The following is a 26,740-nucleotide window of genomic DNA, read 5'->3' as shown; positions in this document are numbered from 1 at the left end:
TTAAAAGTTAAAAGTAATTAATGATTAAATGTATGGAAAATATAAGTTTCAGAAATTTTCCCACAGTTGTTATCTCTGTGGAACATCTCTGTGTGCCACTGAGAGGAAATTATATATTCAAGTATACTTAAAATCTAAGAAATACTTGTATACGAGATATTTACGGTTACTACAAGCACTCTAATGTATAATTGCAGAGAAGCTAAATGAAATCAAGTGTTAACTGGTAGCTCTATGGTTGAGGTTAGACTACTGATCAGATTAGATCAGGTTGTGAGATCAGATCAGGTTGTGAGTCTCAAACCCGAGGACCACCAAGCTGCCACTTGAGCAAGGCCCCTAACCCTCAAATGCTCAGTTGAATAAACGAGAAAAATATAAGTTGCTCTGGATAAGCGCGTCAGCTAAATACAATAAATGTATTAAGAATATTTAAGCTTATTTTTCATACACTAACATGTCTATGTATCTTTGAATTAGTAAACTAGTATTAGGTTTTATGTAGGATCAGATTATGCTGAATCTATGATACAATATGTTTTAGATTATAAAAAACCCCTTTACTCAAATTTCTACGATTGATTTTTTACTATGCAGCAGGTCAATCGATGCAATTATGCCAATAAAAATGTCATAAATAAAGGAGATTCATGAAACCAAACTGAAATAGTATATGCGATATTAATAATCTGATTTTACAAAATTTATTCATGATCCCCTGAATGGGAAAGTGTGTGGTCTGCGCTCGGGTGGCTTTCTGCTCTCTGTGGTCAGTTTAAGACTCCAAGTGTTTGAACTGATATTTGGGGATGTGTCTCGATGAAACCCTGGAAGAAACGAATTTGAGATTCTTTAAAGTGACTGATTAACCCAACGTCAGGTCACTAATCTGACCAGAAAACTACAAAAGAATCTATGCAGAAAATATCCCAATACAATAAAGACTTTTATATTAAGATCTTTTACACACATAAAGACTTTTTTTTTATTTCAGTAAAACGATGGATACAAAATTAAATACAATGGCATTAGCATTGCTTATTACCTTACTATGTTTCTTTCTTTTATTTTTAAAGGTTGAACTAGATCAGAAGTGTCAGTTATCTGGAGTTTTCCATCATTCGGAGCACTGATCAAAAAAAATTCACATTCACAAAGTGGTATAGTGGTAGCCTTACAAAAAAACAAAACAAAAACAAAACTAAAACAAAAACCAGTGACAGCAGTTCACAAGCCCAGTGATAGCAGGCCACAAGCTATAATATAAAATTCACAAAAAAAAAAACAAAACATGCTTCACAAGACATCGCTTTGCATTTTGGACCTTCATTTCAGATTTCGCAAGGTTTCCTATTATATTCTTGCTCCTAAAACTGATGGAGTGGTTAAGTGTAATTGCTCCCTCGTACGTACGACGCATTGAACTGAATACAAGTTTGTCCTTCATGTTAGAAAAGTTCGACGACTTTAGCACGAAAAGTTCAGCCCGGAAATGAATGAAACCAATCCATTCATTAAGGTTGCAGTTCTACTCATGATTATTTAATGCCTCATTCACACTACAAATTACACCACTCATAAAAATGTTCATGCTACACTCCACCCTATACTGTCCGTGAGATTCACTTTGAAATCAGACGTGATTGTGGTAATCCTCTTCCATTTGCTGCGAAGCTCTGGCTGTATGTTGGGTTTAAATTCATAGACAGATCTCCAGCATTAAGAACACACCACAAGCATGTTTTGAAATTCTTTTTCTTTTTTTTTGAGCAACAACAACAGCAGTAAATGTCTGAATGGAACAGTGCTACACGTTAAAATGTAACAAGACTGACCATAAAAATGGCCGGCTTTCTCAATCGAACTCTGGAACAACAAAAACATTGCACTGGTTTATACAGGAAGAATAAAAGTGTGTCAGAAATGCAGTGTGAAGGAGACATTGTAATGATTCACATGTGTAAAGGGGCTATCATAAAAAGGAATAGCTACTCTTTCTCTTTGCATTTGAGACAGTGATAGGGAGAGAGAGAGAGAGAGAGAGAGAGAGAGAGAGTTTGTCTGTGAAACAGCAGCAAAAAAACATACACTGTGTAAATAATGAGACATTGTGCAGACTAGTGAGAGGCAGTCACGACATCTGGAGGGGAAAAGTGATTGCGAGGCTGTGAAAGACCGTGAGGAAGACATGGAGAGCGGATCCTAGAAGAAGGCCGTCTCATGGTTTGGCCCCTGTCGTGTGTCTCGATGTTCCACTCAGGTGATCACGGTGGGGCCTCTGCGTCCTGTCCGCTCGTGGATGCTTGAGATCTTTAGAGCGATGGCAATCAGAGGCCCCAGGACAACCTGAAACACACATACAAACACCAGTAAACATAACCTTGAACCGACTGTCAGTGAGGTTTATTCTGATGCAATAAAAGATACAGAAGGCATTTAGAAGTGGGGAAACTGCAGTCTGCACACTGCCGCTACAGACTGAAGTGATGAAAATCATTTAAGTCAAAGATCCTTTGCTCTTAAAAGTTCAACCAGCGAGTTTCATTGTCTGAATGTAAATTCTAACAAAATGTAAGAAAGTGGACCAGATTAGTACTGTGGCTTGTAAACTCTTTAATATAGGTGTGTTTTGTTTTTGTTTTTGTTTTCTTTTTTTTTACTTTTATCTCTGGTCAGTGACTGGTCATGACGTTGGTCATGACGTTAGATGACAAAGCTAAAATGTAATATCTATTAGTAATTTGATAATAAAACTATTAGGGCTGAGCAATGTACCATATCACAAAATCTAATGAGAATGATAGGGGCTCACACACACACACACACACACACACACCTGAAACACTGAATCAAAATCAGATTCTGGTTTCTGACACTGACATTTAGACGTTTTTTTTTTTTTTTCAGTTCAAGCTCATTATTGAAACTGAATACTTTTACTCTTAATCAGTAAAATGTCAGAAAAATTAAACATACTTATTTAATTAAACATACTACTGCCAATTATTTATTTTTATTTTTCACCTGGAGGCAGTTTTTTCTGGAAATGTCCACTTTTAATTGGGTAAGACATCATCTACTCTTTCACTCATGTGCAATTTCTCAGTACTTTGTCCACCTCTGGGACGAGACATGATGACTTTAGAATGAACTGCAGCCAGCGACTTGCTGTAGATCATCAAAACAGCAGCTGGCCGTCTGCCAGGAAAACTACACTCAGTATTATCTTTTTATCACTGTCGCTCACGCAGGCACCCTCAATTTAACAGGGATAAAGGTAGTTAACATGATGCCAAGCTGCGCCAATAACATAATATTGCTCCGTGTGTTTGGCTGCCCTTTGATTGCTTAGTCTCAGGGAGAGCCGATAAAGATAAGGATCGATCAGTGCTGCTGATACAATTGTGTCTCGAGTCACAAGACTAAATTAAACACTATAGCCAAGCAAAGATCAAAATTTACTGAAATGTACAGTATATTTTATTTAAGAGTACAAGTAGACACAATCCATGTCAGTAAACTGCCTCTCAAAGAAGCACCAGTTTTTCCTTTAATGTGTCACAGATCTGTACGTTTATATTTTACAATTTTTATCTGTGTATTTCCATCATTTCATATTTCACATTTTTTATATGCTTGTGTCTATGCATTCTGGGTGTTCATGTCTTCTACATGTGTGTGTGTGGGTGTGTGTGTTTATAGCAGAGGTGTGGCTTACCTGTGTCTCCCTGTTGTGCCTCTCTGGGTCTCTCTCATAGCTCTCAGCATAGATGCGTATGGTGGCTCCAACACCTGCCCCGGAGCCGCTGAGCCGAAACACGATGCGAGACGAGTCTGTGAACACGATCCTCAGTCCCTGGGAATCAGAGAGAAAACTTACAATATCAGCCATCAACAGCAACGAAATTTAAAATATATACTCTTGATATGTAGATAGACCGATCTGGCATAACATTATGACCACTTGACTAATATTGTGTTGGTCCACCTTTTGCTGTCAAAACAGCCCTGGTCCGTCATGCACTGTGTATTCTGACACCTTTCTATCAAAACCAGCATTAACTTCTTCAGCAATTTGAGCAACAGTAGCCGGTCTGTTGGATCAGATCACACGGGCCAGCCTTCGCTCCCTACGTGCGTCAATGAGCCTTGGCCGTCCATGACCCTGTCGCCGGTTCACCACTGTTCCTTCCTTGGACCACTTTTGATAGATACTGACCACTGCAGACCGGGAACACCCCACCAGAGCTGCAGTTTTGGAGATGCTCTAATCCAGTCGTCTAGCCATCACAGTTTGGCCCTTGTCAAACTCGCTCAAATCCTTACACTTGTCCATTTTTCCTGTATTCTAACACATCAACTTTGAGGACAAAATGTTCACTTGGTGCCTAATATATCACACCCAGTAACAGGTGCCATGATGAGGAGATAATCAGCGTTATTCACTTCACCTGGCAGTGGTCATAATGTTATGCCTGATCGGTGTATGTGGATCACTGGATGAGGCATCTGACTGAAAAGGAGAACAAGCACCAAAAATACTAACTAATAGAATACATTTTATTTATATAACATAATGAATGAATGAATGAATGAATGAGTAATCCCCTATTAATCTTACATTTCTTACTGTAAAGGCTAACAGTATGTTATCTCAAATATAGTATTTCAGCATGCAAGACTAACTAAAACCAAATGATTGCTGTTTGTCGATTTGCATATTGAATCATCTTAAATGAAGTTAAACTTGGAGCATGACTATATATGATAGTTTTGTTAAGCTAACCAATATATATATATATATATATATATATATATATATATATATATATATATATATATATATATATATATATATTGTATATGTATATGTATATATTTAAAAAACATCTTGAAGTCATAGGCATTACAAGTATTCACTACATGTGAGTTTAATTTAAGTATTTCTTACTATTTCTTACTATTTCTTAGCGAATAATAAGAATGCTTCCTGATATTGAGGAAAATGTGCAGTTAGGATGATTCTCCACTAGATGTCACTAAAAGCTGAAAGAGATTTACATGATAATCTGATAATAATAATAATAATAATAATAATAATAATAATAATAATAAGGCAGAGGAGGAGAAGAAGAAGAAGCATGCTTTTATGACCACTTAGGTTAATAATTCTAAATAATTTTTAATTATTTTGAGTCAGAAGAAAGATCAAGAGAAAGAGTATCATATGTATATAATGAGGAATGAATCAGCCTTTACTTTCCATTCCATATAATCACATTGTGTGTGTATATATTTATATGTGTGTGTGTGTGTGTGTGTGTGTCTGTGTGTGTGTGCGTGTGTGTGTGTGTGTGATTCTAACAGCTGAGTGCTGCTATCCCGGCCCCCACTAACAGTGCAGGACTGGGACAGCTGATACAATCTGGAAGAGAGAGGAATGTCTGTTGGAATAATACACGCCAGGGTGCTGAGACACCGCCTGCATATTTGGGCTAGACGACTCCACAGCCTGTGTGTGTGTGTGTGTGTGTATGTATGTGTGCATTTGAGTGTGTGTGCATTTCCAAAATGTCATCCAGAATGAAACATCACTATAGTAAAAAAAAAAAAAATCCCTCTTACAAACAGCACTGAAAGGGTTGTGGTAAGGTCAGGGGCCGGGGTTCAGAAGGTGAGCACCTGGTAAGTGTAAAGTGCAGGTGAAGTGTCACTGTGGTGCTGGAGATCGGGAATGAGGGAGTGAACTAGTGAACTAGGGTGACTGTGTGGGCGAGAGAGCTGTCAATTGTGACACACAGGGGTGGGACTGGGGGTTTCCATGCATTCCGGGATGGAACGGAAGGAGTCAGCTGGGTGTGCTCCAACACCGAGTGGAACGGGGTGGAACTGTGTTTGTTTGTGTGTGCCCCTCATTCATTTTAAAGCACTTGAAAAACAGCTTATAGTCGTTCTAAATGAGGAGGTTTTAAAATCTTTGATTATTACGTGGGTTATGTGTATTATGTGGAAATAGAAAATAGAGGTTGCGTTATGTGTTGTTCACTTTTGTTTAGATAACAGTTTAACATCCTGATTATTTCATTTACTTAATCCAAAATTGAAATGAGTTGCTGTCAAATATTTACAAGATCAGTAATTTCAAATACAGGATGTGGTTGAAGGTTGTGATCAAAACAGGAATAAATGTGGATAATAAAATATACACCACCCCCCTCCTCTGCCTTGACAAGGACAAGGCTTCCACCATCACACACAAATATTTTCATATTTTAAAAGATAAATAGAATTGGTGTATAGTTACGCTACTTAATTACATACGACAGATTGCTTGAGTTGTTGAGCTCTAAGTCTTGATTGTCTGTCTGAAGGTAAACCTATTTTCTGATCGGATAAAGGTGATCCACATGGATTAGATGAGTGACGCACAGTTCAGACAGAGAAAGAAGTGAGAGAACTATCTGAAAGCTAAGATGCTTTATAGAACCGGCCTCCTATTACCTCAAATGAGCTCTAAAATATGTGTTTAAATGTGGAAATGATCCTCAAACTTAATTTCAAACTAACTAACCAATATCTATAAATATAAATGTGATTTATGCTCTCTCTACACTGTACTAACTTTTATCATTTTCATTGAACTCAGTTAACTTCAATTAAAATAATAAAGATAACCTTGAACCTGCAGTTCATCATCCACATACCACGTATTACTACTCCATTTTTATTTCAAGACCAAAAATCCAACAGCCTTTCTCTACTGGGTGGTCGGAAACTAAGGTGTGTGTGTGTGTGTGTGTGTTTTTAACACCCCACTCACACCTGTTCCCACTGCTCACACACTTGCGTGACTAATCTTGCCTGCTCCAGTTAGTTTTCGTTTGTACCCACTCACAATATGAAAGATTTGTACCTACCCCCAAATGAAAGAAATCCTATGAATAAAAAATGAATAGCCTAATGGAAATGAATGAAAAGCTCTGTCCACAAACATCACACCCCTGGCTGCATGAAAATAAATAAAAAGCTGTTAAAATGCCATTTTGTTTGGGCCATTATTCATTGCAAATTTCCCATTGGGATGAATAAATATTTAAAAAACTATCTCAATAATGTTTTGCAAACCATACAGCCATTTATACAACTGATTTAGCATCAAGTAAATAAAACTGATTAAGGATATTTTAATCTGTAAAATCTGAGAGCCGGCACTAACCTGGTTTCGTGATACGCTGCCATCCACAGGGTCGATGTACTCAAAGTTGTCGGTTTTCTCCACACTGAAGACATTGTTTCCCACAGCAAACTTCTGACTGGTGAAGGCTTTGTCAGCGATCATGCCCTCCAGATCTCGCATAAGGTAAAACGCAGCTCTGGGATCTACACCCTCGTAATCAAACCTAACATAAAAGCAAAACAATGTCTTAAATCATGGCACTACCAATTATTCTCTTGTTTCAAACGTCTTGTAAAAGCAGATTTTGCATAAATGCTTAAAATACTTTACAAAACCTTTCCAGACCACAGATCGGTAATTATATTTCCTATTTTAGGAAATCTGATTTTATCAGGCCGAGCAAAGAGAGTGAAATTGGTTGTGGTATGTAAACTGGGCACTAGCTGTTGCCTCTTTGGTGTTGTGGGAAATTTGTATGGGAATATGAAGTAGAACGAATATACTGTGCTATCTGAAGAGTCTTGGCTCTGTGAGCTAGGTCTCATGGGATGAGTAAGTTAAATAATAAGTGATCGTTGCCAGAACAGAGCACACAGTGAGAAAGGAGGTTTCTGTTAAAGTTCCAGGGAGAAACCTTGAGCTGTCCTGGAGCCAAAGCAGAGTCAAAGAAAAAAGCTGAGTTTATTTGAATGACTGACAGCTGGCCTGACTTAAATGCACTTTTTTTTATTCCAAATGCTATGTTACTCTCCTGCTATCAAACTGGAAGTTGAGGGAACCTTTTAAACTGTTTATGAAACTATAAAAAGAAAAAAAAAAACATCTGTATACCTTATCGATCAATATAGTCAGATCTTAAGTATCTGATGAGACCTGAATCTTACCTGCAGTAGTAGTTGCGGCCTAGTTTAGCCCAGTGGTCCCGCACAATTTCTTCCACCCCCTGCTTCCGCACAGCCATGATAGACAGCCACACCAGCACAGTCCAAAGACCGTCCTTCTCCCTGATGTGGTCCGAACCTATCAAAAGGTACACACTGGTAGAATTACTGTTCAGATATTTCCTGCAGTATCACTAACTGAACATTTAACATGCATGTTACTGTGAGTGAAATCTGTCAAACAGTCAGAAAAGAAAAAAGAGGAGAATTTTGGCCAGAATAGGGTTTTCATTTCAGTAACATACTTTGATACGTTTACAACTTTAAGAAATTTACTGACTGTAGCTCATCTGCTGCTAGGACAATTTCTACTTTAACTAAAAGAAACGATGAGCATGATTTTAGACGATGGAGCATACTTTGTGTTGTGTTCAGTTGTGTTATTATGAGTTTGCTGGGTGGAGCGGAGTTTTTTGCTTTTAAACCCACAGCTACCTTTTCAATTTAGTCTACAGTTAGAGGCTATTTTGTTAGATTACTTGTCCTGTAGCTCTTCAGCGTCAGTGACTGTTTCTGACCACAGAACTACTGCTGTCTGAATATTTTTGGTTGGTGGATCGTTTCTCAGTCCTCTGTCGAGAATGGTCCACCACCCATATAAAAGCTGTCAGATCCTATAGTGGTGCATAATATATGGTGGCTGACATATTGTGCACAGCAATGACGACAGTCAATAACTATACACCTACGGTGACATATGGTAGGAGTACACAATAAAGTGACCAATGTGTTTTCTTAACGCTTACATAATTCACTAGACATCAATAACAGGGCTATGACTGATGACATTAATCTTCCAAACTTTCTAAACAGAAATAATGGTTAGGCCCCAAGAACTGATTGAGCGTGTGTTATTTCCCTTGGTGCAATGCCCATATATGGATTTAGGAGAGCGCGATCTCCAGCCATTTCTAAACAATGACTCCCATCTCCTTCTCTCTTGCCTTCCCTCTACCTCCTCACTCTCTCTATCTTTCTCGTGACTCATCAGCAAAGGAGCTTCTCTCAGACTAGAAGTGTTTGCCAGCAGAGAGCACTCTTTCTCCCAGAGGTTAAATGATTCACTGCCCTGTCTTCCTTTTATAGCAGAAGAATGGAGGAGGTTCACACTATGGCTGAAGTCTAGCACAGATTAAAAATGTAACAGCGAGGCCTGTCTGAGGTGCTGCTGCTCATGATCAGCAAGTCCATGGCGTTGTATCAGTCAGTGTTTGGACAAGAACGAAGTCACAGCTACTGGTGGGCTGCATAGACACCATGGAAGGCCTTCAGCAGACATTAAACAGTTGACATGCCGTGCAATTCCTATATCTAGAGATGTACCACGGAGTACATTGAAATACTAGCAGTATTTATGGATCAGCTAGCAGGGGATGATAAAATAACTTTCAGTGCATATATCAAGAAGTTCTAAAAAGGTCAGATTGTAGCTTTCCCAGAACGAACATCTAAAAGCATCTCTTGTTGTAATGCCTTGATTCACTGTGTTATTAATACATTGCCCACACAGGATTCCTAGTTAGATAAACACTATCATCATGGCATTGCTAGTGTTATACGGCGTCGATACCCAGAACACCACAACACACAGTTCCTACAAAACATTATGTTCAGAAGGTTCTGCTAACCTAAAACTGTCAAAAAAAAGCAATCACCTGTTCCAAAGCTTTCCTCTCCACAGAAAGAGCACCTGCCCGAGTCCATCAGGTTCCCGAAAAACCTCCAGCCTGCAGGGGTTTCATACATAGCCACCTTCATGGCCTTGGCCACTCTGTAAACAAAGAGCAGACATGAACATCACCAAGCACAAAACAGTCTGTCTTTTATGAATGTGTTGTAATATTTGCTGTTGTCTGAGGTGATGACAGGGAGGCACTGGGTTGAGTTGTTGCAGTATCACAGCTTCAGGGCCCCCTGTTTAACCTGAACTTGGGTTAATGTCTCTTTGGCCTTTCTTTGGATGTTCTCCTGAGGTTCTCCGGTTTCCTCACATCTCACTGTGTGTGTGTGTGTGTGTATCATCACATCCAGGGTATTTCCCCCCCTAGCTCCCAATGCACCCAGTATAGGCTCTGGATCTACCTTAAAATGAACGAAATGATTATTGTGTTGCTACTTAAAGTCACTCATGGCTTTAGCCACTAAGGAAGAATGTGAACGTCTTACAACATTGACTCATGTTTGTGAGTTATTTGTAAGATGGCAAGTAGCCACGGAGAAGCCGTCTATGTCTAAGCCATCATTATATTTGAAAAAGTCCAGTGCTTACACTGACATTTATACAATTATTTATTTTTAGTAATATAAGACAGTGAACTGCATCTACATTGCCAGCCATTGTGAATCTGCATGAAAGTGAAGGATAAAGATAAATATACAGCCTCTTTTTTCCAGCACAGACCATCTCTGTTTTACATAACTCTCTTGGTCATGCAGCAGATTTTGACCTTTTGAGTTGGAGATAATACGAAAATACCGGGTACAGATGTGCTAGCTTAATAAGGCAAATGGAACTGGAACAAAGCAGCATAACATTTTACCTAATGTTTGGCTTGAGCCGAGGCCAGTGTTAGATCCATGCATGAAGGGAATACAGTAAGGAGATGGTGAAAGAGATGAAAGACTAGGAGCCGATGCGGACTAACAATCTGCTAAGAAAGGAAAACAGCGCTGTCCAATTTTTTTACTACTGATCACAAAAACAGGGTACAGTCAGATCAAAAAGTGATAGCAGTGAATTCTTGGAAAGTTATTCTAGCAAAAATTACAGCTTCTGATGTCACTGAAAACATACGTCTTTGTCCGCTTGCTGAATAGATAGATTGAATCTGAATCAAGTGACCAAAGGTATACAAAAGACATGGTGCTTTGTACCCAGTGGACTAAACATTTGAGACTAAGACTTTTTAAGACAAAAGTATCAACCAAATGCATAAACAGACATGTAGTGTTAATTGTATCTAAGTTTATCTGGGTCACCTATGTCTACTTACCCATCTTTTCTACTGTTTGTTGTTCTTGGATACCCAGCTACTTAGATAACTATTTTCAGACACTGTAATTTGGCGTTAAGTGTGAGATGGGGGGCAGGAACCGAGCAGAGCTGGACCACAGCTGTTTACTCTTGGGTGGACTTACTAAATATGAGTAAAGCAGAGTTATTTGCTCGGGGACGGGGTCCTGGAATAGATATGCTGGCATAAAGATACTGGCTTTCTGACTTGTTGACAACTTATTCTCACGTCTCTAGCCAACACAAGCATAACGTCCAACCATGCTCACTAGGATTCCAGCATATTTTGTGTTTTCAGATTGCAAGAGAAAGGGCAGATATGCAAAAGATCCTGCGAGCCTGTGAGTGATAAAGAGAAATAAAGCAAGAAAAAACATTCTTAGCAGTTTTTTGTTGTTGCCTAAAAACAATGTTGTGTGTTACTACGACCACACCACTTGGAATAAGACATGACTTTGTGGAATTTAGCGCTCGCAGCAGTTGGCTCTGACGTCCTCTTGGCAAACAGAGTTTGATCTGTAGCCCACAACAGCTTCGGCTGAACTGACCGACAGGCAGATAAACTCTGTAACAGTGCTGCACGAGCTTTCTGAGGAAAGTGTCCTCCTCCTTTTCCAATGCCCTAAGATGGCTGTCGTTTGCGTTCGTGAACTGTTTGTTAGATCAAAATGCTCCCAAGTGCAATGGAACATTTTAAAAATGAGGATGTGATTTCCAGCACAGCCTTCCCCACTAATCCCCACTGAATGTGCTGCTACGGATAAATGAGTAAACACACAAATAAACACAGATGCGGGCGAGCACAACCGTGGCCCTGCAAAAGGTTGCCTAGAGGCGAAACATCCTAGCAAAATCCTACATCAAACCATTCCGACTTGTTTAGTTTAGTGGAAAACAGAAACTTGTTAGTCACTGCAGCCTTGGCAAAATGCCAGTGTGTTTCAGTTTAACGTTGTGGCACATTGCCTCTGTAATTTTACAATGCCTCTGCATTGGAATGCTTCATGTTTGTGACCATATGATGCGTATGCATATTACCGTACATACACAGGACGCTTAATAAAACACAACTAAAAGAAAGGTGAACTTATCACTGACTGGTGACGCAGTTTCAGCCCTTCGCCCCTCCGGAGTGCAGAGCAAACAGGCAGATGTTTCCTCTCTCCATAGTCACCTTTCATAACACATACACACACACACACACACATATGTGTACACTCCAAGCACTTGCCAAATGCTGGGCCTTAATCCTGTATAATGTGTGGACATAAGCACACTTAGATGCATAATCAAGCACATGCATGCATATCTTCCTAAACACACACACACACACACACTCACACTTATCTCTGGTGCTGAAGCACTGCTTGAACACAAACTGCTACATGGCTCAGCTTTTAAACACCCAGATACACTTGTGACTCTTCAGTGCCTAAAAAGGCTTCTAGCAGCACAGAGCTCAGGCTTCAACACAACATGAATCTCAACATGAACACACCTAGTGCATCCCTTAATACAAGCTCCACATCCGGCTCCAAATTAATCCTTGGAGAGGGACTTGAGAATCAAAATCTTGGAGATGGCTTTGTGAAAACAAACTGAATCTCGGAAAAACTGACCGTTCACTGGAAATTAGTTTTAATCTCAAGTGAAGCTTAGTTTGTATATCTAAGCTTATCTTTTTCTATACATTTTACCTCTTTGTTGTGTTCATGTTCAGCATTACTGTTCTTTCTCATGTCACACTCCACAGAGGAGGTTAATGTCACATATGAAAGTAATCACTCAGGGATTTTTTCATAAATATTTCTGTTTTTACCAGCTGACTTGGGGCAATAGTTTCACAGAAACCACTAAAATTCTGTTAGGTTATCTGAAAACAGATAAAAACATCTCACACTGAAAGCCAACAGTGTCCTGATACCATAATTGACCATAATCATAACTTTATATCAGACGTGGTGAGAAAATAATCTGTTTGTTTATACTGATTGAAAATGAGTTGACTTCCATTCAGCTAGTTTATTGGTAAAAATCGTCATGGAACTGATGCTTAAAGATTACTTCACTGCAAAGTTCAATTAAGGTGAATTGCTTTGAATTCAAGGTGAAATGCTTTGAATTGCAATCTAAGAAGTACATATTTAGCATATTAAAAATCCAGAGAAGAATGTAAGCTTTGTAACACCAGGCATTACAGGTATGGATGGTGCACTGGATAGTGCTGGCACCTCACAACAGCTTCAGCATCGCAGCTTCGGTCTTGAGCTTGAAATACTGACATATGTTTTATACCCATGACCGATTCCTTCTATTTCTTTGTTTTCCTCCATCTTAGTAGGTGGACTGGCAACACTACATTGCCCCTAGCTATAAATGAGTGTGTGCTGACAGAGTGTATTGGGTCGCTCCAGTTTTGTTTGTAGATTTCAAAATGTAATCAGATTTGAAATATTGTTACAAGGGTGCCAAAAACATCATCAAGAATGCACAACTGGTTAAGATGCATCCTGAACATCTGTTTGCATCATCTGTCTTTATCTCATGATAAATAATACCATTGAGCAGACACTGTGTGTTCCAGCACGCAGTAGGTTTCCTCAGTTTTAAGTGCCTTCCTCAAGGGCACAGCAGAAGTGTGGTACATTAAGCGTGGGATTAGAAACAGGAACAGTCTCATACCACACACACACACATACACACACACACACACTCCAGTTTCTGCTGGGGATCTCTGACCCACTGAGGCCCCATTGATGATTGGAATAAACTGCTGGATTAACTTCACACTGAGAGTTAAGGCTGATTCGAAGAAGCCTGACTCCTGATGGAAAATGTGACGTCAGTTTGGAAACAAAACACCTTTTGCACACAAAGAAAAAATAACCTCTAGCACATCTAGCAGCCATTTGCCCTCTGTCATCTTTGGTAAAGAAAAGCACAAGGGGTTGTGCAGCTATTATTAAACATAAGAGACCACCACAGCTTGAGGATGGCTCCAGTTTCTATTCCTGATTGTTTCCTGCATCTGTTTCACTCAGAAATCATGAAGATCATTTTCACAGAGGCATTTACTTGTGCATAAAGACATAGTGAAGTTTAATGTATGTGCAGGAACTTGGGTGTTTTTAAGTTCCTTCTGACAGTCATCTTACAGACACACCCCCAATTCACAATGCACACACATCACTTTTTACTGCTCACAAATGCAAACATAGCAAGGGCAGACATTATTGGGGAAAATATGCTTCTATCAGTGTACTAAGGCATAAAAACAAACAAACAAACAAGGGAGCTGAATTTCTAAGACCTTCTGACCAAAAGAGATCCAGTTCTCCTGGACAGTTAGAAAAGCTTTATCCTGGTCAGGGTTGGAATGGATTTCTAGCTTATCCCAGGAACTTTGAGCACCCTGGATGGATGCCAGTTATGTACAATGTATACACATTCACACTTACACTCTTTAAAATAAAGATATCAGGAAGAACCAAAAAGGGGTTTTCACAGTGATGCTGTAGAAGACCTATTTTTGGTTCCCCACAGAACCTTTCAGAAAATGCTTCTTAAAAGAACCTATTTTTTTTAGTGGTGGTTTATAGTATAACAAACCTTTTTCCACTACAAAGAACCTTTCGTGCAATGGAAAATGTCCTGCATGGAACCGTACACCCTGACAAGGAACCATTTAGGAATATTTATAAGAGTGTAGGGACTAATTGGAGTCTACAGTCCGCCTGCGTGTGGACACAGGACGCTAACAGACCCTCACCCGAGCTGAGGATCAAACCGGAGAGCAGAACTGTTGCACCCCTGTGCCACCCTCCACAGCCAAGACAAACATAAAGGTTATAAACTGTTCAGATCCTTGAATATCAAATCAATGAGGAATGCCTCATTACACTTTTGGTTTGTCAGCGTGTTAGGCTTTCCCATGACTAATCTATTAGAATGAGACACACAGTCACCAATCCAAATTTCTAAATTTGCTCTTTTCATTCCAAACCATTATTAAATCAACAAATCAACAAGTTATTTGGCATGTCAGTATTTCACATGTTTATAGCTAAATTTCTCTTAACTGGCTAAGAACAATAAGATGATCGATAAACTCTGTTGGCCATCACAGACTCTAGGAGGTGGGGCTATTGAGTGAATGGGCATGGGCAGGAAGTGAGGGCAAGAAGACAACAAATCTCTTTAGTGGCATCAGGTACCTTCTCAGAGACTGGCTGCCAAAACTGGCATAAAAAACCTGACAGATTGTTATAAATAAAAGGTGCTAAGGAAATTTTGAAATGTTTGGTCACACGTATGCAACTTTAAAGTAACACAATGAGCCAAATGATGAGTCATTGGGAATAAGTGAGATGTGTTTAATGCTCGGAAATTTTCTAATGCATGACTAGAAAGATCAACTTGGAAGAGGATAACTTCCTGTCATAAAAAAGCAGTTGCGTTCCTCTATCATAGACGCTTTCCTTAGAACTTGTCTTATAGCATTCCAAATGCTTGTTTTCTGCCGTTTTTAACAAACAACAGTCAACATGATTGTATCCTTACGATCACATCATTTCCTTTATAATAGGGCTGGGTAACATTACTGTAAGATTACATAAGCCAGGGTTTAGACTGATGGAGCTCAGAATTATTTTTAGACTGGTGAGCGATGTGTGGAGAAGCATAAGGATGAGCTAATTCTGTTCACTCCTCACTCCCAACCCCTCAACCTACCATAATTGAGATTCAATCACTCTAACTACTTCTTTGCCCCCTGACTGATCCTATCGTTTTCAGTAACACTTCTGCTGGCTGATTGTTTACATACAGACGGAGGTCAGGGGAGGTTTCTAAGAAATGGTCCACTATGAAAAAAAGCCCTAAGGGATGGTTTCCTCCCTAATCTCTCAGCTATTTCAGTGAGTGTGACAGATCAGAGAGCTGACCTCTGGCATTAAAGTACATGATCCGGCTCCTTCATCCACCCCAGTGGGCAGATCTACACTTTTACTTTACACCGCTGATTAAAAACGTTAATCAGATAGGTGAAAAACTATGTGAAATATAATTCAGATTAGCAATTCAGTGTCAGATCCAATGACCACGTAAAGAAAAGAACTGAAAAAGCAATTGAACTACTGTACTGTCAAAGTAGCAAAGATTTCATAGACAATACAATAAGTGGAAATATATAATATAGAGCAAGTATTTTGATTCCTTTTCCATTCCTTTTCACTAGACACTTTGGGCTGTAACACTCAATTACTAGATTTCAATAAGTACTTGTATGTTGAAGGCAGGATGTTCATAGGAACTTGATGTAACCGAACAGCTGTTCTTCCTAGGGGAGATGCGAGAGCAACTACATTTGTACATCTACATCTCAGTTGCAATAAGGAATTACAGTTGTTTGTGCTTGGCAATCGTTCCTACTGTTGATTTACGGCTTACGAGGAAACAATCTATCGCATCTCTCATCATTAACATTACAGAGTCTTGGATGATGTTGTGCTTAACCTCAGTGTTGTTTAAGTTGTTTTCATTCTTGTTTGAAGAAATCCAAGTTAGTGTGTGAACAGTGTAGGGTGTGTTAATGACGATGTGACGGTGCCACTCACCTGTCCAGAGCCGTGCTAGTGGGCATGCTGCGAGCGAAGCCACGGACTCCTGTCTGCCTGAAGTAGGGAATGCAGGACAAGTTGGCAGCCATCACAGCCAGTGAGTCTGACGGGTTTACGAAGAAACCATTCTGACCAAGGATCATACAGCGATCCTACACACATACAGAGAAACAATTCATTATTTTTTATCCTGCTGCTGGAAGTGCAAGTAGATCAGAAATTCATTGAGTGAAAGGATATTCATAACCTTATGATAAAGTTAAAAATGCAGGGAAAAGTATTTTAATAAAAAGGCCACTAGGGTTCACAGCTGTTTATCGTTACAAGTACCCAAAATAGGGTAATGTTGTATGTTAAGATGTAAACAATAATGTTCATTTTGCCTAAATATTTCAGATGGTTGTCTTGTTGCCATTTTATCCTTGTTTTAACCCTAGGAATACAATTTTTTCTAGTATAGAGGAGGTCATGACAGAAAATATTGTTAGGAGACTACAAAGAAATATAGAATTGATGCGCCTTAGATGGTCATATGACCAAACAGTGTTTACTAATTTTTTTATTGATCACCACATGCCATATTTCTTTTTTCAAATTTAAGAATAATAAAATATTTTTAACCATAAAAAGACTTATAAACTAGCAGTCATTTCTTTTTAAAAGGCTGGAAATAGCAAACACCTCTGTTGACAGGCTTTAATTTCATTTGATTGCTTTGGCTGGTGTTGTTACTGATAAATGAGGCTAGTGTTGTTAGAGATTAATGAATAGTGGTAAAAGAAAAACATGCAGAAATGTTTCGAAATATGTCTTATTTTCCTCCCCGATTTTCTCCCTAGTTTAGATATGGCCAGTTCCCAGATATCAGGCAGCTCTCCCAGTTATCAACTAGTGAGGCTGAAGGCTATCACGTGCTTCCTCAGAGGCATGTTAACCCAGTCAGCCACATCTTTCAAACTGTTACTCATGCAAAGTCAAGGGCAGCATAACACACTGGGAGGAAGATGCTATCTACCCACTTCTACATGCATGAGCTCACAGAGGCCCTTAATTGGCTAGTGTCACTGTGACTGACAGGTAAGCCCTCTTGGGCTCCTGGCCATTAATGACAGGGCCATTATATGGTGAATACCTTTTTATTAGACGACTGAAAGCCTTTGATTATGAAATTATAAGCTTGTAAAAATTCTCACCCCATCTGCATCAAAAGCAGCTCCAAAACCAAACTCTCCACCCTTCATTGACTCCACCAACGATACAGCAAATGAAGGGTTGGGGTTAGGGTGCTGGCCCCCAAAATCCTCCAGAGGAACACAATTAACTGCAGAGTTTGCAGGAGCTCCAAGTTCATCACATAAGATTCTCCTGACATACGGTCCCATCACTGAAACACACGCCAGCAGGATTCATGTCAGATTCCAAGCACTATAGTGATCACTTTGGATATTGCATTAAATCTTATAGGTGCAGTCTCACAGATAAGTTATAGATAAGTATGCTCATAGAGTTCGAGAGCTCTTTAAGGGTTCACTGAAGAAATAAACACCATGCTTTATTTTAAAGATCCCCCCAGAAAGAAAACCAAACATCCCTTAGTCAACAGAACGTTACCTCCGTTCATTGCATCTATTCGGATCTTCAGCTGCTCTGGACCAGTCAGTAGACTCTTAATAGCACCAAAATCAAAGATCCCACGTAACATATTCAGGTAGATATCAACAGCATCCACTATCTCAACTGCAAAAAAGAGATAAGCCTTACACTTCACTGCCAATACGTGTCAGTGGGAAAGTCTTTTCATTTCTTTTATGCAAATCTGAATAATAGTGGAGTAAATCTGAAAGCAAACCTCGAAAAGGCTTGAACTTGTTCTCTAGATCAAAGTCCTGGCGTCCCAGGCGTGACAGGTCGATGCGGAGGTCGGGGCAGATGGCGAACTCTTCTAGGGTGCGGCTCACCTGGAAGATCCTCTCCATCACTGTGTCTGGAGAAGGACCTGTAAAAAAAACATTAGGATAATATTACTACTACTACTACTACTACTACTACTACTAATAATAATAATAATCATGAAATGTTACCATAAAAGGTCACATATAGACCTTTTATTTATTTATTTATTTATTTATTTATTTATTTATTTGTTTGTTTGTTTGTTTGTTTGTTTGTTTGTTTGTTTGTTTGTTTATTTCCCTGTTGTGGTTGAAAACAGGTTAAACTTTGTTACAATTGAGCCTTTTTGCTTGATTATAAAAATCCCTTGTCAAGGTCAGCCCCATCTGATGGAAACTACTTTCATTTACTGCACCATAAATAATTGCTTTATGTTCTGACACTTCCTAAAGAGATTCACAGCTGAGTGTTGAAGAGGAAATTAGCATGCCCATACCTTGGCCTTTATTGTACTCACATCCTCCAGCAATATTTCTTCATGCTAGTGTGTTTAAATGTATTATTATACTCTGTGGCCTTTTTGGAATGGAGAATTCATCAAAAGTTGATATGACAGGCACTCTGATCTGAGAACTGTTTCGTTTTTGAGGGCAGATGCCACATAAGGTGTAGCCAATGGTAATGTTGGTACTGCTTCTATTTTGAGATCAGCCCCTAAACTTTTATATTTGGACGTTATATACTTATAATATTTGACCTCACACATGCTCTCTTCTCACCTCCATTAGCTACATTGAATTTGATGCCGAAGTCTCCACCCGGGCCTCCTGGGTTATGACTGGCAGTGAGAATGATACCACCGATGGCTTTTATCTTCCTGATGATGCAGGAGACAGCCGGCGTGGACAGGATGCCATTGTGTCCAATCACCAGGCGCCCTATCTGCAAAACAAAAAAACGCCATGGGTAGTTACAGCTGTAACTGGAGGCTGGAAACCGATAACGTAATAATTATAATTATAATATGATCGTACCAAGCAATGTATCAATATATCTAGCCCATATTTAGATTTCATATTTTGGTGGGTTATCCTTCAAGATTCTTTCTAGTCTGGTCATTCTCCTATTTGTAATATATCTCTAGATAGCTGAAAGACAGTGGAATGGAGTGGTTGGCTTTAAGGAAGCTACAGCTGTGAGGAACAAGCTCTTGGCCTGGCATGCAGAGGTTATCATAGCAGACATAACTGGCTCTGAGGTAGGCTTTAAAACCTGTAACCTTCATTGGCGCCAGGCACAGCTACTGCTGCATACCAGAGCGACCACCACATCCCTCCCAAAACACCCAGCCACTCAGAGTCTAGCATTAACCCGACACGAGGAAATTATTTTACGTAGAACAGAGTGACGATGCTTGCGACTGTAACCAGAGAGACCTGACCTCAGATCAGCTGCTTGGACACATTCTCCAAGAACCTATTTTAGTTAAAGGTCTGTTCATTGATCATTTCTGTGTATGAATCACTCAACAGGACTGCTCATTACTTCATTTCCACATGCCGCAACTTGGACATCTCATCTATTCACTGCCTTGTTAAGCTTTACATGATGAGACACTTTCTATTTATAGCGAATAATATAGCCAGGCATTTTTAATGATGATGAAGCACACTGTCACTCCATAATGTCTGCTATTGATGTTATGCTAAGTTAATCTGTCATTCATTAGGCTAGATGCTTAGCTTGATACTTTCGACTTGCTGCCTGAGCTGGCTAGATTGAGACACTGGGAGTGTGAACTGTATTCCACCAAACTCTCCAGGCAGTGTATCCATATAAGGTGGTAGTTTTGTATACACACTCACTAGTGAGGAAATCGCAGCCTGAATGCAACATTCCATAAAGACCTACCGAGTTTATACACGTGTAAAGGAGAGAGTTAGCGAGATACTGAGAAAGATTACCTAAGTGTGAGTGTGTTTGGGTATCATACACAAGTGCTAAACATATTGTGCATAGACATATGTGATTGACATGAGCTATTATACCGTACTTGCCCTGGTAGGATCAAGCTGAATAGGACAAACTCATTATGGCCAGACATGTTAAAGGGTAAAAATGACCTGGCTCTGGTCCATCTCACTTTGGGTTTCCCCCATGCCCCTGCCCTGTGCTGAAAGTTCACCAGTGGGAAGCAAAGCATGGGCAGGAAGGGGCTGGAGGAGGGACGGCACAGCAGATAAGAACATCATGATGCTCTTAGCTGGACCGGCAAAAAAAAAACAAAAAAACGTAGCCTGTCTAAATTATTTCCTATGATGGGATTATTGTTAATAATAGTAGATCTGCTGCCAGATGTTGTGAGATGGACTAAAAGTACCAAATATAGGCAAGTGAAATCCCTCCACTGGTCTTTATCAAACTCCTTTTAGATAGCCATGAAAATGTATGCACATCCCAGTGGAAAGCTGGAAAGTCATGTGCAGTAAAAAATTAAATACCTGAAATAAAATTTCTGCTAAACGTAAACAGATCCTGGTAAATTGAATAATATGAAAGTATACTGTCAGTACTTTCATTAGCATTCTGTTCTGGCAGTTCTGGCATTTCCACTTTAATACTTTAATATCGTATATTAACTGCTGCTAAGCAGACCTGCACTCACAAAAAATAAATACTTAAGTTTAAGACTAAGACCTACTCATGAAGCCATAAAAGTTATGTGTAGAATGGTACAGAATGTTACAGCTTTGTTTTTTTTAGTAGTGGGGACAACAAACCATCCAAAGAACATTTAAGAAACCCTTAAAAGCATGAGTAGAAATGGGAAGCACTGTTATCCTACAGTGACAGATGTGATCACCTAAAAGATTCTTCTCATAGTTATTTGCTTGTCATAGTTAAATCAATCAATATTTTGGAAGAGTAATCATAAATTAAGAGCAATAACTGGATCCACTGGATGTACCAAGGGCTATTATATAATAATAGTTATTAGTCTAAATACTCCATTGCTCCAATGCTGTTTGTGCTGCCAAAACTTTAATACAGATAAAACAGACAAAGACTGCATTACAGTGACTGATTAAGATTAAGATTAGAGCTGTCCAAACAACAGCTTCAAGACCACCAGGAAGGTTTTAACTACTCTGGTTTCATAGCCATATTATGTTTATAAGGCTCTGTTAAACCTGTCTTACCCCATTGGCAGCAGACATCTGTACTATAACCTCGATTGCTGCTCGGCTGAAGTATCTCCCATCGCTGCCCACCACCATGGTACATCCTTGACGGTCCCTCAGGTCGATGGAGGACAGGATACTCTGAATATAATTCTGCAGATAGTTCCTTCTGCTTTCAAATACACTGGTCTTCTTGCGCAGACCATTAGTCCCTGGTCTCTGGTCGTCAAAAGGACTTGTTTGAATGGTTAGGACTGGTATAGGGTTGGTTTCCATGATGTTCAGAAAGTTTCACAAGTCCGCTCCTGCCCCTGATGAGAGCTGTGTGTAAATGAAGGCTGGAGTTTGTCAGCAGCTCTGAAACTCTTGCGCGCTTTCAGAGTTCAGGTGCCCCCAGTGACAGCTGACTAGGAAACGTTTTTTCTTCTTCTTCTTCTTCTTCTTCTTCTTCTTCTTTTCAGCAAAATAGTACAGTACAATTTTACAGTAGCAGCATAACAATATATTAAATACTCTGAAAAATTGAACACTATGGAAAGTCCAACCAAAGAGTTAAGAGTTAAGTTGGATCCTGGATCCTAGAGTGCCGAAAAAGAAATCAAAGTGAACTTCAACACTCATTCAGTCGGGGTCGACCCAAGACAGAAATAGAAATAGCTTGGTTGTGTGTGTGTGTGTGTGTGTGAGAGTGTGCGTTCGCGCGCGTCGAGAAATAATGCAGGAGCGCAACTTTGAAACCGGACGCCTGTACTGCCCGCTGCGCGCATTCAGGCTGGAGAGCTGCGGACACCTGGCGCCCCGAGAAAGACATGACTCAGGAAACAACTGAAAAAAATGAAGCCCAGGTGAACTGGGAGACCATTGATTTTTCTTCTTCCACCACTTTTTTTGCTAGACAAAGCATGATCTAAAAATCGATGTGCTGTGCCATCAAATCTCCTAAATACATCTAATGCGTATCTAGTATATCCCTACTGTTATCTGTTTGTAAACAATGCGTTGGAAAAGGCCACTAAAGCTTTCAAGGTCAAACCACAAGGCAAATATCCCTTTATTATACACCAAAGCAATGCATTGCAGGCATTGTCCTTTACTGTCTTAACCAAAACTTTGTGCGTGAGCAGGTATTTCACGTGCACACACGCCCTCTTGTGGACAACCCAGTAAATAGGTTACAGAGGAAACGCCACATGAATGTAGAGACTAGATTTCATTTTTTCTTTCTTTCCTCCATCGGACACAGTGGTGCTGGTTTCGTTCATCTTCAGTAACTTCTTTATCCTTTATCCTGAATCCGGAGTCTGCCCCGTGAATATTGTGAGGCAGGAATGCATCCTGGAAGGTCCTTCAGTCCACTACTGGATATTTTAATTCTAACATCTAGAAAATAAAGATGTGTACAGGCTAAGATGCCTGTGAGAGTTCCAGACTGTTTAATTTTAGGAATACATTAATCTGATTAATTAAAAATCTTCAGGGAATGATGTTATATAACTTTAAGGATTATTTTGCACTTAGAATTTAACAGACAGCTTGAACATAATGCTCTCAATGACAGTGGATCTACAGAAAATGAGAATATACGATGCAACAAAACTAGGTAAGTATCCTATTAATAAAAGCACTGATTAATTAACTTTTATTCAAACAAACAAAAAAAGACTGTCATGTAGTCCAGTAAACAAGTGTTTGTTTACTTGCTCAGTCCTTGCATTGGCTAAAAAATGACATTCAAATACAGAGGCAACATGTATTATGCTGACCATTCGTTTATACACAATGAACTGATTATGAAGGTTTGTTATGTTTATATATAAAAATTGAAACCACGCTTGCCATTTTAAATATAATAATCACATTTATTTCAATGAAACACAAAACGACACAATTTTACATATTTCCGCACTACACACAAAAATACACACATATATTAACATTATATATTTACATTAAAGCTGTGTACAAACGGCTTATTGGAACGCATAAGGCAGCTGGGATTCAATGTATGTGCAAATAAAAGACACTTGTGTGCTATAACATTTAACATGTTTGCTATAAATTGGCTCAGTTATGACAGTCTATAGCATGTTCAACAGTTAGGATAGAGCATTGGTAGGTTTTCTGTAATCGGCACATTGGCCAGTGTAAAAGGTGTCCGTGTCATTGGCAGAAAACCTGGAACCACACAGGAGGCTGACCGCGAGAAGACATGTCCATAATCGAGTGGAAGTTGGAGGACAGGGGTTTTGCGTGTGGGACTGTCTGATTTTGCCATGATGCTGTCGATAGTAAAAGAGCATTTCTGCGTCGGGCGCTCGGGCCCCTGTTCAAGGAAAGTAAGGCGCGCCTGTGGCCCAAACTCTCCGGCTGGGAGGCCCTTAACATCGGCCACACTCTGATAGGGGAAATATGGACACGGTGTGTATCCGAGAGGCTGCGTTAGAGGACGTCCTGACACGCAGTAAGGCCTCCCGTAGGATCGACCACTAATGCCGGGATAGAGCACAAGTCCGTCTTTACAATATTCTGGACGACTCCTCTTAAACCTCTTTCTCCTTCTCAGGAAGCTGCCGTTGTCGAACATGTCCTCCGAAGCAGGGTCCAGAGACCAGTAGTTGCCCTTGCCTGGGTTCCCCGGCTCCCTGGGGATCTTGACGAAGCAGTCGTTGAGAGACAGGTTGTGCCGGATGGAGTTCTGCCACGCTGGAAACTTTGCCTTGTAGTAAGGGAACTTGTTGCTGATGAAGTCGCAGATGCCACTGAGAGTGAGTTTCTTCATGGGGCTCTGCAGGATAGCCATGGTGATGAGGGCGATGTACGAGTATGGAGGTTTAACAGTGCCGCTCGCTGGGCGGCTCGGGGTCGTGACCTCACTTTCCCCGGAGGAGTCGGCTTCTGAAGTGTCCGCCTCCGCGCTGGACTCCGCCGGTGAGTCATCTGTGTCCCGACAAGGTAGGAAAAACTCTCCTCCATCTGCCCCGACGATATCTATTTCTTCTTCAGAGGAGGTGGCTGCGTGCTGAGCCGCTTCATCCATGGAGAGGATCATAATGGGTCCGCAACAAGGGACGCAGCTTTGAGGGAAAAGCGCAAGCAAAGTTCTTGTGTTTATGTGTGTGGTCTGCAGCGAGCTTCTTGTTTGCTGGTCAAGCTGTACTGATGGCCTATTTATGAGGACCCTCGCAGTCTGTTTCAGTCCACTGATGGTCAGACCAATAGGAGCGCAGATGCGCCGCAGGGAACCGCAGGACTTGCGCAGGTGCGGGAGAACTCTGACCTGCTGCAGACTCGTGTGAAGTCATTTACATTACAATGCCATTCCAATAAACCCAATTTAAATATAATTACATTTAGGGTTGACTGTTTTTTAGAATTCATTTTTTTGCATATATATATATACATATATATAACGTTGAAACATACTCACTATAAATACAACTATAAATAGTGGCTGTTTTTCTTATAAACCTGTTATTTAATCAATTAATCATGTGTGTTCAATTGTGTTTATTTGTAAGCGAATGGTTTTACTGAATCTAATGTCCTGTGTTTCGTTTCAGTTGAAATGAATCACCAGGACAAAGAATATTTAAAAGAAAATGTAATTCATTGTAGACAGATATTTAAAGCGAATTTTGCATAACGTTTATAAATGTAAAAAATAAATAAATAAATAAATGAAATAAAAACAATTCATGGTTGTCGTGTGACTTTAAAATTATGTGTGATGGATGGGACATATTTCACAATTTGTTTTGTAGCATATAAATACTCATTAATGAACAACTAATAAATAAGATGAAATATGTGAAAATGTGTAAATTCTATTATGTTATTATACAACAATTTTCTGTTATAAAATAAATATGCATAAATAAATAGCACACTCAAAGAAAGGGTACTAAACTCTCATCACTCCTTTTATACATTCAGTTTGTACATTTTACGCGCAAGTAGATCTTTTTTCTTTACTCTTAAAAATCACCCCACCAGGTTATGTACCAAGACTGTATATATGGCGTATTATCTAAGTATATGTTACTTTGCAGACTTTGCACGCCTCTTCAGGAGCACAGTGGGAGTTGAGGTGAGACTTGGGAGTGTTTTTTTCCACCCCATGCCTGTAAAGTCAGGATTAAACCGAGGATCGTTTTCCCGCAGGACCTCCTGTGTTTGGTTTAGTTTGCCACCTGAAGCTCGCGGCAGGCGGTGCGACCATGAGAATGACCGTGGAGCGCCTCCCTGGCCTGCCTGAGGATGGGCGCTTAGAGGCCGCTAAACGGCTCTTTAGCATGAGAATGCAGTAGGAAACGGCGCAGCTGTATTACAGCCTGCAGGGGAACACGGCGGTGTTTTATTACGGCCACATGAATGACCTGAACCATCCTCAAAGCAAACGTGTTGGCTTAAAGCAGTTAGCACTGATCTCACGTACAGCTGAAAGAGGGCATGGACCAGCCCATGCACTTCCTCACAGTTGGAGATCTGCCTACATTTACCATCTCAGTCAAATTAAACAGATAAACAAAACACGACTACCGGCTACCCTCTGTAACGTGTAACATCTCATCTTAATTATAATGTAATATGGTGTTCCCTACTAAGCAGATGCCAATCAGTGTATGTATTTCAAAGTATTTCATAATGCAACAGAAACTGCAGGGAAAAAATATGTGGGCGGAGCCAATTCCTTATATTCAAACGCATTATTATATTCACATTCATTTATTCACACTTGCAGGATTTTTCGTGGAATAGTGAGACTTTGTCACTTTACGGCATTAAAATCTTGGGTGTTAAGTGGGTGCTTCGAGTAATCCAGAATCTCACACGTAGCAGCATACAAAACAAAATTTGTCACATTAACAAATCACAAGACTATCAACTTAGTTTCTCCTGTGATTGGTTTATTTTTT

At 39.8% G+C, this 26,740-nt stretch overlaps 2 protein-coding genes across 2 annotated transcripts; both read right to left on the bottom strand.

The window, feature by feature from the left end:
- Positions 1-1,749: 1,749 nt before the first annotated feature.
- pgm5 (phosphoglucomutase 5) lies at positions 1,750-22,506 on the bottom strand. The gene is made up of 11 exons (XM_058390467.1): positions 21,843-22,506; positions 19,422-19,584; positions 18,599-18,745; positions 18,361-18,486; positions 17,943-18,133; positions 16,747-16,901; positions 9,774-9,889; positions 8,062-8,197; positions 7,217-7,400; positions 3,719-3,856; positions 1,750-2,346 (listed from the first exon to the last, which is right to left on the bottom strand). The coding sequence occupies exons 1-11, from the start codon at positions 22,098-22,100 to the stop codon at positions 2,257-2,259; spliced, it is 1,704 nt and encodes a 567-aa protein (XP_058246450.1). The 5' UTR covers positions 22,101-22,506; the 3' UTR covers positions 1,750-2,256.
- Positions 22,507-23,697: 1,191 nt separating this feature from the next.
- foxd5 (forkhead box D5) lies at positions 23,698-25,368 on the bottom strand. The gene has a single exon (XM_058390259.1). It carries the CDS (start codon positions 24,871-24,873, stop codon positions 23,914-23,916), a length of 960 nt encoding a protein of 319 aa, XP_058246242.1. The 5' UTR covers positions 24,874-25,368; the 3' UTR covers positions 23,698-23,913.
- Positions 25,369-26,740: the final 1,372 nt, after the last annotated feature.

The sequence above is a fragment of the Hemibagrus wyckioides genome, linkage group LG05 (genome assembly GCF_019097595.1).
Source record: "Hemibagrus wyckioides isolate EC202008001 linkage group LG05, SWU_Hwy_1.0, whole genome shotgun sequence".
In the NCBI taxonomy this organism is placed as follows: Eukaryota; Metazoa; Chordata; class Actinopteri; order Siluriformes; family Bagridae; genus Hemibagrus; species Hemibagrus wyckioides.
The sequence above is the reverse complement of the archived record's forward strand: the minus strand, read 5'-3'. Positions and strand labels throughout refer to the sequence as shown.

Excerpts from the sequence above, each read along its gene's own strand:
- foxd5 (XM_058390259.1), bottom strand. The coding sequence starts at position 24,873 with ATGATCCTCTCCATGGATGAAGCGGCTCAGCACGCAGCCACCTCCTCT.
- pgm5 (XM_058390467.1), bottom strand. The coding sequence starts at position 22,100 with ATGGAAACCAACCCTATACCAGTCCTAACCATTCAAACAAGTCCTTTT. Across the intron at positions 19,585-21,842 it reads AGATGTCTGCTGCCAATGGG|ATAGGGCGCCTGGTGATTGG; the intron begins GTAAGACAGGTT and ends TTTGTTTTGCAG. Across the intron at positions 2,347-3,718 it reads GGCACAACAGGGAGACACAG|GTTGTCCTGGGGCCTCTGAT; the intron begins GTAAGCCACACC and ends TGTGTGTTTCAG.